Here is a 14,569-nt window from a genome sequence, read left to right on the forward strand (position 1 = left end):
TCTCATTTACAGGAACCAGCTTGATAGCCCCTTGAGTTATAGCAGCGCTAACACAGAACAGTGGCCACCCCTTCTGTACATTAGATGATAACGCACCTTCGAATAAAGCGACTGAGTCGCTCCTGAAGCGGAATCCCAATCAGACAGGCCCAGCGTTGTGTGCATACCGCCATCAGGCTTTGAAATGACGGACTGAACTCGGCCCTCCATGGTCATTCCTCAGCAAATAACATTTTTCATTCTTCATATTTTGTTTATCACAAGACACTTGTTACATCACCTTACCTATTATTTCCTTATGAGGCTGTTACTCACTGCAGGCTGCTAGCATCGGTTTGATGCTAGCTGTATTCCCAGTGAGAAATGCTATCTGTATTTGATGCTAGCTGTATTCCCAGTGAGAAATGCTATCTGTATTTGATGCTAGCCATTTTTCCAGTAAGACATGCTATCTGTACTTGATGCTAGCTGTATTTCCAGTGAGAAATGCCATCCGTATCTCATGCTAGCGTCATGAGCTATGTCCAGTTAGAAATACTTTTTGTACTTGATGCTGGCCATGTTCCCAGTGAGAAATGCTGTCAGTATTTGATGCTAGTTGTATTTCCAGTGAGAAATGCTACCTGCATTTGATGGTAGCCATTTTTCTGGGCAGAAAGCCCCGGTGGGTTTGAGACTAAAGCCTCGTGCCAGAGACTCGAACTGCGGGTCCGCCCGCTTGTCGAAAATGTTGGCCCTGAGAGGTTCCAAAGGTCTCTCTGACTCCGTCCCAGACAGCACCTCTGGCCTGCTAATGCACAATATTCAGTTTGATCAAAAGCTACCTGTCATAAGCCTGGCCCTGACCATGACCATCCTGCTTTCATCCAGCTACAAAGAGGATCGGGAGGGCCAACACAGGAGGCCTGGGAGAGCAGGCAGAGGCACCATGATGACTTGTGACATAATTTGTGATCTGCACCAACGCCACTGGGAAACCACAAACCAGGCAAACTGCTATGGCTTAGAGTGATGAAATACATATTGACATATTATGATACATATTACATGTAATGTTTCTGTAATACATATACCCCAGAATCCACATTTAAAAAATTGTGTAGAAGGTGGAGCCAGGCTGAAACGAAGAGTGCAGTTACTCTTTAACCCCTTATGGGCGGATGCCACCCGCACGTTACATCACCCTCAACAGATGGATGTTTCGCCAGCATTTGATCATATGACCATTTTTCAAGACACATAACCGTCGCAATGCATTGTGATTCCCAGCCCTTTCTATGGCTTGTATATGGGCTGCCTTAGTCCAGGGGTGTGAAACTGAATCCCCAAGGGGCCGCAGTACCTGCTGGTTTTTGAGGTTTCCTGTCAATCAGCTGCCAATCAAGGCCTCCAGAACAAGGTGTGTCGATTCTTTAGCCAATCAACGACTTGAATGCACCACAGGTTCTGAGAACAACCCGAAAACCAGCAGACACAGCGGCCCTCCAGGACTAGGGGTCAAACTAGGGGTTTTCGTGCCTCAGTCTACAGGAGGAGGGCCAGGGGAGCGTACCTTTCTCTGGTAGAGCTCCTCGGGCGTGGTGGAGCGCAGGCACACCAGCCGGTAGTTCTTGGTGACGGTGCGCGGGCGTTTCCGGGGCGGGGCGAAGCGCTCCATCTCGGTGACGTAGTAGAGGCCCTGCTTGACGTAGCTGAAGTAGCGCGCGCGGGCGGAGGACTCGTCCTCCGAGTCAGAGTCGTCCTCGCCCTCATCGTCCTCGCAGGCACTGCTCTCCAGGCGGAGCCTCTTCTGCGCCAGCTTGATCTCGCACTGCGGAGGAGGAGGAGGACCGTGAGGGGAGGCCACTCAGAGCTCACACTGAGGAGGAGGACCGTGAGGGACGACCAATCAGAGCTCGCACTGAGGAGGAGGACCGTGAGGGGAGACCACTCAGAGCTCACACTGAGGAGGAGGACCATGAGGGACGACCACTCAGAGCTCACACTGAGGAGGAGGACCGGGAGGGAAGACCACTCAGAACTCGCACTGAGGAGGCAGGCCCAAGGAGAAGACCAATCAGAACTCACACTGAGGAGGACCGTGAGGGGAGACCAATCAGAGCTCACACTGAGGAGGTGGACCGTGAGGGAAGACCAATCAGAACTCACACTGAGGAGGACCGTGAGGGGAGACCAATCAGAACTCACACTGAGGAGGACCGTGAGGGGAGACCAATCAGAACTCACACTGAGGAGGTGGACCGTGAGGGAAGACCAATCAGAACTCAGACAGAGGAGGAGGACTGTGAGGGGAGACCAATCAGAACTCAGACAGAGGAGGAGGACCGTGAGGGAAGACCAATCAGAACTCACACTGAGGAGGCAGGCCCAAGGAGAAGACCAATCAGAACTCACACTGAGGAGGACCGTGAGGGGAGACCAATCAGAACTCATACTGAGGAGGACCATGAGGGGAGACCAATCAGAACTCACACTGAGGAGGTCCATGAGGGGAGACCAATCAGAGCTCACACTGAGGAGGAGGACCGTGAGGGAAGACCACTCAGAGCTCACACTGAGGAGGCAGGCCCAAGGAGAAGACCAATCAGAACTCACACTGAGGAGGAGGAGGAGGAGGACCATGAGGGAAAACCAATCAGAACTCGCACTGAGGAGCCGAGCTCAAAGACGCCCCAATCAAAGCTGAAACCGAGGGAGAGGTTGGGCTCGGAACAGCCAATCAGCACTTACTGAGGGCGATGTGGGCCCAACGTGGGAGCAGTCATAGCAAGAAGTGAGAAGAGATGGGAACTAATCACCAATTAGTGAACGGGCAACTGCCGTGGCTGGAATTGGTTGGATGATGAGCCAACCCCGGTAATCTGGAACATGCCATGACCAAACCTTAATACCGATACCTCTATGCTCATTGGCCATTCCAATTTTAAATGTTCACCCCAAATAACACAAGAAGCAACATGCATTTATGCCACCTAGTAAACACTGACAAGAGAGTGTCAGATCGCATTCTTAAAAGAAGCAATAGCACTTTAAAGACAAAAAGGCATTCCCCAGGCCACTCTTATTCTACTATGAGATGAGGGGCTATTGACTCGGAAACGCTGAATACATACTGTATAATACTCCGTGAGCACCGCCTATGCAGGCCCCTGAAATAATTTTATTTATAGATTTTTTAAATATTTCGTACATCGGACAAGAACCGAAAAGTGCGGGAACGGGGAATTTCGCCTGAGAGGTTCGAAGCAATAAATTCTTAATTATCAATTCTTTATTGTCCTCCTCTCCCCAGAAAGACGGGGTTGGTGATTTGTCACGCGCTTTTATAGCGGTAATTAAGAAGGTGATAACTGCCTAGTAAAAAAAAAAAAAGAAAAAAAAAAAGAAAGAAAAAGAAAAAAGAAAAAAATACCCTGAAACAAACCGAATACAATTACGGCGGCCATCTTGCGGTTTATGGGACATATTTCAGGGCAGAAGCCCGGTGGGACGCTCCGTTCTCCCGCACAGCCGGCCGGACCGTGGCAGCTGGAGCCAGAGCGTCCTGGCTCTTCGCACAAACTCCTCATCTGTTCGCCGAATCGCCCCGGCCGCCAAAACTCGCCGAGCTCCTCCTGCTAGAACGTTCTAGCACACTGTCTCCCAAGCACACACAGTGCATTTATGACCACCGCGTTATAAAGTTATATTATTTCGTTTTTTTAAGTATTTTAACGGATACCTGGCATCACTGCTAATGCTAATCGTACTCTATTAGGATTAAAGGTACACTATTCATTGGATATAGGAGTTGATTTTCAGTGAATATTTTTCCAGGTATCAGGTGCACACTGCAACACTGAGTCTATCATTTTGGTCTTTGGCCCATGGGCAGTAAGAGCAGTCGTCTGGCAGTCGGAGGGTTGTCGGTTCGATCCCCCGCCCCAGCTGTGTTGAAGTGTCCCTGAGCTGGTTGGTGCCTTGCTTGGCAGCCAATCGTTGGTGTGTGAGTGTGTGTATGAATGGGTGAATGAGAAGCATCAACTGTACAGCACTTTGGATAAAGGCGCCATATAAATGCCAACCATTGCGAACCATCTTTGAATGAGACTTAAAATCTTTTTTTCACCACTCAAGTTTTAAGTTACTTTTTTCTTGACAAGGGACATGGTCTTACCCCCTTAGAAAATCTTGAAATGAGTAAAACTGTCTCACCTGATTGGCAATCTTTCTGTCTAATTTACCAAAAAGTTATAAAGATAAGACATTATGTAGATAAAGTATAAGACTAAAAGGCATCTTAAGAGTGACTTATTTTCTTCGGTTTCTGCAGTGCAGTGTGTTCTGAGACGGGTATGAATGTGGATATGAAGTGCGTAATGTTTTCCGCGTGCGTCCCGTGACCCCGTGACCCCGGTCGTGCCGTGCTGTGCTTTGATGAAGCGGCGGAGAGACAAACTCTCGCCGTGAGGCTCCGTAACCACGGACACCGCCGGATCGGCACAGCTGGATCCGGATCAATTCAGCTCACTCCGCCGCCCCATGCACGTCCCACCCGCCGCACGTTGGAACAGTGCGTACGCTTAAATTACGGGCGTAGTGAAATTATAAAAATCACGAATAACATCAATGGTGCTTTGAAGGGAAATTTGGTGGAGAGGAGGGGGGGGGTTACTCAAACTCAAACTTTCACAGAATGAAAACATTTGTTTTCAAAGTTCCTGTGTTACCTCCAGACTAAGTGACTGGGGTAAAGGGGCAGGACTGAGTGACAGGGGGGTAGGTATAGGGGGTAAAGGGACAGGGTTTTTACCTCCAGACAGAGTGACCGGAGGGGGGTAGTTATAGGGGGTGGTTATAGGGGGTAAAGGGGCAGGACTGAGTGACAGGGGGGTAGTTATAGGGGGTAAAGGGGCAGGACTGAGTGATGGGGGTAGTTATAGGGGGTACAGGGGCAGGACTGAGTGATGGGGGTAGTTATAGGGGGTACAGCGGCAGGAGTGAGGGACAGGGGGGTAGTTATTGGGGGTAAAGGGGCAGGACTGAGTGATGGGGGTAGTTATAGGGGGTACAGGGGCAGGACTGAGTGATGGGGGTAGTTATAGGGGGTACAGCGGCAGGAGTGAGGGACAGGGGGGTAGTTATAGGGGGTAAAGGGGCAGGACTGAGGGACAGGGGGGTAGTTATAGGGGGTAAAGGGGCAGGACTGAGTGATGGGGTAGTTATAGGGGGTACAGGGGCAGGACTGAGTGATGGGGGTAGTTATAGGGGGTACAGGGGCAGGAGTGAGGGACGGGGGTAGTTATAGGGGGTAAAGGGGCAGGACTGAATGATGGGGGTAGTTATAGGGGGTAAAGGGGCAGGAGTGAGTGATGGGGGTAGTTATTGGGGTACAGGGGCAGAGTTTGTACCTCCAGACTGAGGAAGCGGCCCTCGTGGGCAGTGGTGAGCTGGGGCGAGGGCTCGAACCACTCGCAGGACTTCCCCAGCAGGTTCCTCAGCGTGCGCACGGAGGACACGGTCAGAGAGCCGGAGCAGCGAGCCAGGATCACCGCGCTGTCACTCCACCAGCTCACGTCCAGCAGGGGGTAGTACTGCTCCTTATCTGGAGAGAGAGAGGGGACACCGTGGGGTTCATCCACAGACACACACATTTAACAGGGGGTAGTACTGCTCCTTATCTGGAGAGAGAGGGGACACGGTGGGGTTCATCCACCGACACACACATTTAACAGGGGGCTAGTACTGCTCCTTATCTGGGGGGAGAGAGGGGACACCGTGGGGTTCATCCACAGACACACACATTTAACAGGGGGTAGTACTGCTCCTTATCTGGAGAGAGAGAGGGGACACCGTGGGGTTCATCCACAGACACACACATTTAACAGGGGGTAGTACTGCTCCTTATCTGGGGGGAGAGAGGGGCCACCGTGGGGTTCATCCACAGACACACACATTTAACAGGGGGCAGTACTGCTCCTTATCTGGAGAGAGAGAGGGGACACCGTGGGGTTCATCTACAGACACACACATTTAACAGGGGGCTAGTACTGCTCCTTATCTGGGGGGAGAGAGGGGCCACCATGGGGTTCATCCACAGACACACACATTTAACAGGGGGTAGTACTGCTCCTTATCTGGGGGGAGAGAGAGGGGACACTGTGGGTTCATCAACAGACACACACATTTAACCTGGTGGGCTAACAGGGGGTAGTACTGCTCCTGCGAGAGGGAGGCTGGCTTCATTCAAACACAGCAGCTATTTAGGTGATGTTTTCTTATACAAAGCAACTTACAGTACAGTTGATTAGACTACGCAGGGGCCAATCCCCCCTGGAGCAAAGTGGGGTTAAGGGCCTTGCTGAACAGTGAGACTGATCTTATTGAGGCTACACAATAGCCCTTCCAGGTCCCAGTCAAGCACCTAAGCCACTAACACAATACGCATCACTTCCTGTTCCCACTAAGCAAAGATCCTCCCTGGGATACTCAAGATACTCAGCGAGATTTCCATACAGTGGGACTGCAGAACCATCATTATGTGTGAGAGAATAGAGCCATCTTTATGGAAATGGAACACACGGTTTAATGATATGAATTAAAGATTATATTTTCTCAAGATCAGAATAGATAATGCCTCATTTAACAACATATGGGACATTTCCTAATATTTCAATATTATTTTAAAATACAGTGCTAACCTACTTATATATACGAGACATGAAATAGATTTAGAATTACATAACGGTTAGTTCTGGTTAGTACCCTGACTGCTTTTTACTGTAAAATACAACTTTGCTTTGTTTACATTCTCATTGGTTGTTGGAGAGTGGCTGATATGTTGCTTAAATAATAATTTGAAATGGAATCCTGAAGGAACTATATATGTTGGCCGGAGCCAAATAAAGAAAGTCATAACAGTTTGTCTCAATCATCGTTTGGTAGAGAGTCTTTGGGCTGGTAAACCTGCGGTATGAAAGCCGCATCGCACTCGAGGTCAGGCTGCGAGACTGTATATCAGCAGGGCTGCGATTACCTTTACGGCTAAAACACAGCCGTGCTGACAGCCCTCCCTCTCGTGTCACACGGCTTAATTATATTCTCAAAAGTGTCCTGACATTTCCAGTGTGTGGCAGAATATTCCATTCCACAGGTTCACCACACAGCCAGAGCCAAGTCTGGAGTTATTGCAAGGCTATTTATTTGCCTTTTTTTTTATTGGGCTTCTTATTGGGCTTCTGCCGCTGTAGCCCATCAACGTCGAGGTTCAATGTGTTGTGCATTCAGAGATGCTCTTCTGCATACCGCTGTTGTAAGGCGTGGTTATCAGAATTACTGTCACCTTCCTGTCAGCTTTGACCAGTCAGGCCATTCTCCACTGACCCCTCTCATTAACAACACGTTTTTGCCCGCAGAACTGCTGCTCACTGGATTTCTTTTGTTTTTTCCCACCAGTCTCCGTAAATCTCGAGACTGTTGTGCGTGAGAATCCCAGGAGATCAGCAGTTTCAAACCACCCTGTCTGGCACCAACAATCATTCCATGGTGAAATTCACTTAAATCACATCTCTTCACTCTTTGCTCTGAACAACAACTGAACCTCTCGACCCTGCATGCATTTATGCAGAGTTGCCGCCACGCGATTGGCCGATCGGATATTCGCATTAACAAGCTGGTGTACAGGTTTACCTAATAAAGTGGCCAGAGGATCAGCACTCCCACTTCAAGGTGTTTTATGAACACAAGCCCCCATCTTAAAATTTTACAAGCAGTTTCCCAGTTTTATTTTACGCATCATCAACCTTTTCTGTAGATCATTAACCTATGATATTGTACCCAAAGATATCATTTGTTTTCCTCAAAGAAAGGGATAATAGATAGATGTAATTAGACCGCACTTTATCATGTCTACATGTTTAATCAGCGTTAATCGCACCAGCTCTCGAGAGGGGACCATCTTCGGGAGGTACAGTAATTATAATCAGTGGACAATTCTACCTGTCTTCTGTTTAAAAACAAGCCTTTCATCATTTTTTATTTCATTAATCAGTCTCGCAATTAGCACATCGTGGCGAAGCCACGTTTTAACGATGACTGATATTACCCCACTCATCAACTGAAATTAAGACTCTGTTCTTCCCACATCATCTTTCAAAAGAAAATCAGTAAAAAAAAACCCTCTTATTCCTTTCTCTTTTATAGATATTAATTTATATTCCCCACAGCTTGACGGCCAGAGTCCTCTGGTGCGAGTTTTTAATTTACCGCTCGCAAAGTAACTTTTCTATTTATATTTTTGTTTCCGACGGTGTAGCGTTTAGTCTCCGAGCTCCTTTTAAGTTGTTTAAGAATCAACTGAGCCGTCGTGTACTGAAATGGGTTTTACGGCGGTGAAAGACAGCTCTTTCATGGGATGTTTAATGTGGGATTGCAAGATTTGCCGAAGACGCTCACCTCCTCCGTGTTGCGGAGATAACGTTTACACGGCGCGATTAAACATGCGACGTTTGTACTGCGATCACACGCCGGAAAAAAGAAAAAAAAACGCCGGAAACACTCAGAACTCTCTCAGAGGGTGTTCAGCCACCTCTGAAAGGCCCAGAACAAACCCCCAGTCAGCATTAAAATCAGATGGAAAAATCACAGGATGAATCCACAGCCTTTCATAATTCAAGCACGCCCCCCCCCCTCCCCACCTCCCCTAGTTTCCGTTGCACTCGAGAAGTGTCTGGTGTAATTAATTCACCTCTCAGCTTGACTGTACGCACGACACACACCGCACTCCATTTTGGTTCCAGAGAAAGCCGGTACCTTTTATTTTCTTCCTTTTCTCCAGTGAATTCTTCCACTCCGGGTTGATCTCATCAAATCCGGGCTGCGGGGAAGAGAAGCGTTTGAGCCGGGTTTCTATCTGCCCGTGACAGACGGTACATGGCTAACAAATCAGAAAGCAGCAAAAACCCAACAATTGAAGTCAAAGATTCATCAAGGGCTGCTGTGGGGCTGATCCTTCTATGGTACTGTTCTAGTGCAAGGATGGGCTCTATGGTCCGGTATCTGTTAAAGCACTGTTCTAGTGCATGGATGGGCTCTATGGTCTGATATCTGTTAAAGCACAGTTCTAGTGCAAAGATGGGCTCTATGGTCTGGTTCTGGTTAAGGATCTGTTCTAGTGTGTGGATGGGCTCTATGGTCCGGTATCTGTTAAAGCACTGTTCTAGTGCATGGATGGGCTCTATGGTCCGGTATCTGTTAAAACACTGTTCTAGTGCAAGGATGAGCTCTATGAAAGAGGGGGGAAACTAATAAAAAGATTCATCACATTTTTAAATTAGTTGACATCTCACTTAGCATGAGCATTAGCTGCATAGCATTAGCGTGGGAAGGCGAGACTGGGAGAAGGGACCTGAGAGAGGACCTGTCTGAGATCAGGAGAGGGGACCTGAGAGAGGACCTGTCTGAGATCAGGAGAGGGGACCTGAGAGAGGACCTGTCTGAGATCAGGAGAGGGGACCTGAGAGAGGACCTGTCTGAGATCAGGAGAGGGGACCTGAGAGAGGACCTGTCTGAGATCAGGAGAGGGGACCAGGGGTTTACCTGCAAGTCCTGGGCCCACCCCGCTCTCTGTCGGAGGGACGGGACCTCCCACAGGGTCAGGTGGCCCGAGAAGTGGATGGCTGCCAGGAGCGAACCGTCGGGAGAGAGGCTGATCCGGAAGATTCCGTCCTGCAAAGACGGGACATTGGGGGAACGATGGGGGGATGGACGGAGGGTTGGATGATGACAGATAAATGGATGACGAACAGACAGAGGGGTAAATGGAGGAGCGGACAGGCGGATGGACAGATGAACAAATAGACGGATGGACAGATGGAGAGATGGAGGGAAAAAGTGAACGGACAGATGGATGAAGGGGTGATTAACAGACGGAGAGCAGGCAGACGGATGGATCGATAGCGCTATCGGCTGCTCTGCACCAAAAGCTGCTGTGCGGCATAGCTTCCGTTTCCATCGCAATCACCATAAAAGACAAACTGGTTTTACAGCAGTGCTATAAAAGACAAGGGGGTGCGTAATCACACCCTATGTCACTGTGTCTCATTCAGCCCATGTATAATTATCACCCCGGCTAAAACGTGTGCGTCTGTGTGTGTGTCTGTGTGTGCGTGTTGTTTACGTATTCCCTCACTTCACACAGGCATTCATGGTTGAATTCACACACACACACACACACACACACAGACATGCTTTCACCCAGTAATTCACCCATTCATGTACATCCTCATGCGATCATTGACGCAGTCCCTCATTTTTGTATTCGCCCTGTGATTTTCCCGTTCGTTCACCAGGTACAAAGATCCCACACGTTTGTGGGCAAACATTAACATAAACATGGGTGATGACGCAGTTGCCAAATCTGGTGTTAAAAATCAAACCCTTCAGCTTCGCAGAGGTGGCGAGAAACGGGCGGGGCCTGAGATAAATGGGCGGGGCCTGAGAGGAACGGGCGGGGCCTGAGATAAACGGGCGGGGCCGTACCTTCTCGCTGCTCTGGCCCCCGAAGATTCGCAGGCTGGGGATCCTGAAGAAGCCTCGTCTCTGAGCCTGCAAGCGCACAGAGGAACAGACTGAATCCAGAGCCACACATTAACCCTCTGAGCTGCGAGGTCACAAATACGGCCTTGAGACCAGGAATGTTCTTAACCGAACATTCTAATGCTGATGTCACAATCGCTACTGGTGACTGAGAGCACTGGCGTTCTAGAACGCTTGACTTGGAATGCTGAAGAGAAGAAAATAAAACATTCCAAAAAGCCCTGCTCTTCACAGGGTTAAATAAAATAAAGGGCAGAAAGGTGCCCTCTGAGACGCAATAAGAGGAGAGATGATAAGAACTCCGGGCAGGGTCCGGGAGGGAGGGGGGAGGGGGGAGGGGGCATGTGTTATTCAGCGGGGGCGTACCGAGGCCATGTCGTCCTCGTAGCTGGTGACCTGTTTGTAGTGCGGGGCTCCGGACAGAGCCCTCCAGGCCGTCAGTCCACAGCGAGCGGCCTTTGAGGACTCCTCCTCCCCGGCCTCGCAACCGCCAATCAGCAGCAGCCTGGGAGAAACGCATCATCAGCCGAGAGCTAAACCCTGCGCCACATTACACAAATGTGTACACACACACACACACACAGACAAAAACATACACGCACACACACAAAGGTGAAGACCACCATTGGAGAACACTCGAGTCCACATTCACTAATATTTACAGTCCACTGCCGACAACAGAGCCCGACTTTAACCTTTGACCTTTAGAGTGCGACCTTCATGGAGGTGAAAGGTCATGTTTTCATACGTCCTGCCGGTGTTCAGCCTCAGGCACTCGGGATCCTGCGCTCTTAAGAAGGAAGGTGACGTTCCGCTTAAGGCATGAATACCGTGCTCTCCCACACGGGCTCCGGCAGACAGGGTTTTAAATAGGCTTGTTAGTGTCGTGCGCGCGATACGCAGTAGGTGTTCCTGGAAGAACCCTGATTAAACACAGAACCGGGCCTTAATCCTGGCACGGGGCCTGCCGCCGCACCAGAGTCACGCTGTCAGAAGATATACGTTTCGCCATAATTCATTTCCCAAAAAAAAAAAAGACATTATGTGAAAAACGCTAAGAGCTGAAACTTGTTATCACAATAACCGTGACAAAGCAGGTGTGGGAGCGGAGAGGGGATTGAGGCGAGAGGATTTTCTCAGACAATCCGGCGGGGTGTTTTCGGAAAGCCTCCGCAGTGCCGGCGAACAGGGAGGACGAGTGCGGGGCCCAGATAACGCCGTTCGCGGGAATACCTGCACGCGCTGACGGGCGACAACGTAGGCCGGCGACGACGACCGCGCCGCCTCCAATTATTCAAATTGTGGCAGTTACGCCGAGCGCAACGGGCCGGCGCAACAAGTCCGTAAAAACGCCGAGAAACGAACAACAACAAGAAAACACAAGTTTCGCGTGCACACGAGCCTCTGGGACGACGCTGCCCTCTGGTGGTGGCCGGGAGGAACTGCGGCGTCGGGGTGGGCGGGAGTGTGCCGGGCCGAGGTGGAGGGGAAGGAGGGGAGTTCACTTTACTCTCACACACGCAGCCTGCCAGCTTTATGGCCCGGCTGACGACCGACCCTTAAACCCGCAGAGTGAACATATAACCGTGTTAATGAAGACAAGACAGAGAGAGAGAGAGAGAGAGAGAGAGAGAGAGAGAGAGACAGAGAGACAGAGAGACAGAGAGACACAGAGTAAGAGAGACAGAGAGAGACACAGGGTAAGAGAGACAGAGCAAGAAAAAGACAGACAGAGAGACAGAGAGAGACAGTGATAGAGAAACAAAGAAACAAAGAGACAGTGAGACAGTGAGACAGAGAGACAGAGAGACAGAGAGACAGAGAGACAGAGACAGAGACAGAGAGACAGAGAGACAGAGACAGAGAGGATGGGGAGGGATCCATTGTATTTTATGCATCAGCTTGGAAATGAACCACACTTTGAGCCTGAACAAGGCAGGGGAGGAATGGAGAGAACGGTCTAATGGTGACGAGGGGAACACACCGGAGACCGGCGTGAGACGGGAACGCACTAGGAGACACCGGACCGGATCTCCCAGCTCTGCGGGGACCGAGCATCTCTCACCGCCAGCGCCCCCTGCTGGGTGACAGTCCCATCACACGCGTTACAGCCAGATTAAGACACTCGGGCACTCAGTGCTCAGGAGACAACCATAATTATCACACAAATATCGCTAAACTATAACTCAATGTGCATATCCGTGTGACATTATTGAAACAAAGTGCTCTGTGCTTTAATTCATTTAAATAGGCCGCCCCGTGTCATTTCCGTGATCAGCGAGCAGATAATGTTGCAGTAAAAGAGTGAAATAAGCCTGGCGTAAGATGACATTCCTCCGGCTAAACGCCCGGAAACGGCCCCCCTGAGCGGGGCGGTGATGGACGGCCGTCGTTGCCGGGCCGACAGCCCACTAAGACTTCCGCAGATAATCACCTGCGATGGCTCACACCGCCGTCTCGCAGGAGACTGGCGGCGGCTAACGTGGACGTCCGCTACACACTCACGTCCCTACATCAGCGGAGCCGCTAACGCAACATCACCTCACCGTTAGCCACCCTCTTTTATGGTGCTAACCTGAACAGAGGACTGTAGCAACAACAACAACCATCAGTGGATTTGTTACCTCAACATCACCTCACTGTTAGCCACCCTCTTTTATACTGCTAACCTGAACAGAGGACTTTAGCAACAACAACAACCATCAGTGGATTTGTTACCTCAATATCACCTCACCGTTAGCAACCCTCTTCCCTCCAGCTAACCTGAACTGAGGCCATTAGCAACAGCAACAACAACAGCAAAAAACAAAAACAAAAAACACACCCGAATGAGCATTCTTCCCAACTGGACTGTTCTGTGGCAGAGATACTGGGAGAGTCCGATATTGCAGCAGAGTAGAGTGAGATTGAACAGACACAATTTCAACCTCAACGCTAGCAACTATATTCCCTCTCCCTCAACTGAACAGAGGCCTTTAGCAACAACAGTAGCCAAAAAAAAAAAAAACCCTGAATGAGAACTCCTCCCAAATGGCCTGCTCTGTGAGAGAGATATTGGGAGAGTCTGATATTGCAGTATAGTAGAGGGAGATGGAACAGACCATCTTTAAACCACCAGGCGGCCTGTAGCGTAGTGGTTAAGGTAAATGACTGGGACACGCAAGGTCGGTGGTTCTAATCCCGGTGTAGCCACAATAAGATCCGCACAGCCATTGGGCCCTCGCTCTGGATAAGAGCGTCTGCCAAATGCCAATAATGTAATGTAATGTAAACCTCAATATCACCTCAACGTTAGCGACTGTATTCCCTGATGCTAAACTGACCAGAGGCCTTCACCAACAACAACACCAGCAACAGCAGCAGCAACAAAAAAAACACCTGAAAGAGCATTCCTCCCAACTGGCCTGTTCTGTGGGAGAGACAATGGGAGAGTCTGATATTGCACCACGGTAGGGAGATTGAACAGACAGTATTTCATCATCACTCTAACCTCACAGAGCAGTAACACAGAAAGGCCACGGCTGTCTGTGCTCCTTAGACTCAGAGCAAAACCACCGCTGTAGCAGAAACAGAACGACTGTTCTCAGAAAGAAGAGATGCCAACCCCAATAAGCTCAGGTCGCTCAAGCTAAAAGCGCAGCGAGCAGCCTCCTCATGTAGTGGAGTATTCAGTGCTCAGAGGGTCCGAAGTGTTTCGTAAACAAGACGGTTTCACCAAATAATCCATGAAATCGCATTCAAATAATTTACACATAGGTCAACTTGCCATATATCAATCTAAGCATTCTCTCTAATTAATGTGTCTGTCTGGGGTTCTGATGTGGTCCCAGGTAGACACCAGTAAACCGGTGCTGTCCGAGGCAAAGTGCTCCTGTTGCTATATCGATGCTAAGGCTACAGTCTGACCCATGGTGTGGACTTTCAGTGGCCGTGTCGATTTGGAAGGATTTGGACATATATTCTGACCAATCACAGAAAGCTGTTGATGAGTTTT

General features: G+C 49.6%; 1 protein-coding gene across 1 annotated transcript in view; it reads right to left on the minus strand.

Moving 5' to 3' along the window:
* Positions 1-14,569, minus strand: part of nbas (NBAS subunit of NRZ tethering complex) — a 194,115-nt gene that overhangs the window by 166,155 nt on the left and 13,391 nt on the right. The window contains exons 12-17 of the mRNA XM_061241597.1: positions 10,942-11,080; positions 10,519-10,584; positions 9,577-9,705; positions 8,791-8,854; positions 5,391-5,584; positions 1,553-1,810 (exon numbers count right to left, since the gene is read on the minus strand). Coding sequence (XP_061097581.1) covers positions 1,553-1,810; positions 5,391-5,584; positions 8,791-8,854; positions 9,577-9,705; positions 10,519-10,584; positions 10,942-11,080 — 850 coding nt within the window. The remainder of the gene's footprint in view (positions 1-1,552; positions 1,811-5,390; positions 5,585-8,790; positions 8,855-9,576; positions 9,706-10,518; positions 10,585-10,941; positions 11,081-14,569) is intronic.

This window comes from Conger conger, chromosome 5 (genome assembly GCF_963514075.1).
Source record: "Conger conger chromosome 5, fConCon1.1, whole genome shotgun sequence".
In the NCBI taxonomy this organism is placed as follows: domain Eukaryota; kingdom Metazoa; phylum Chordata; class Actinopteri; order Anguilliformes; family Congridae; genus Conger; species Conger conger.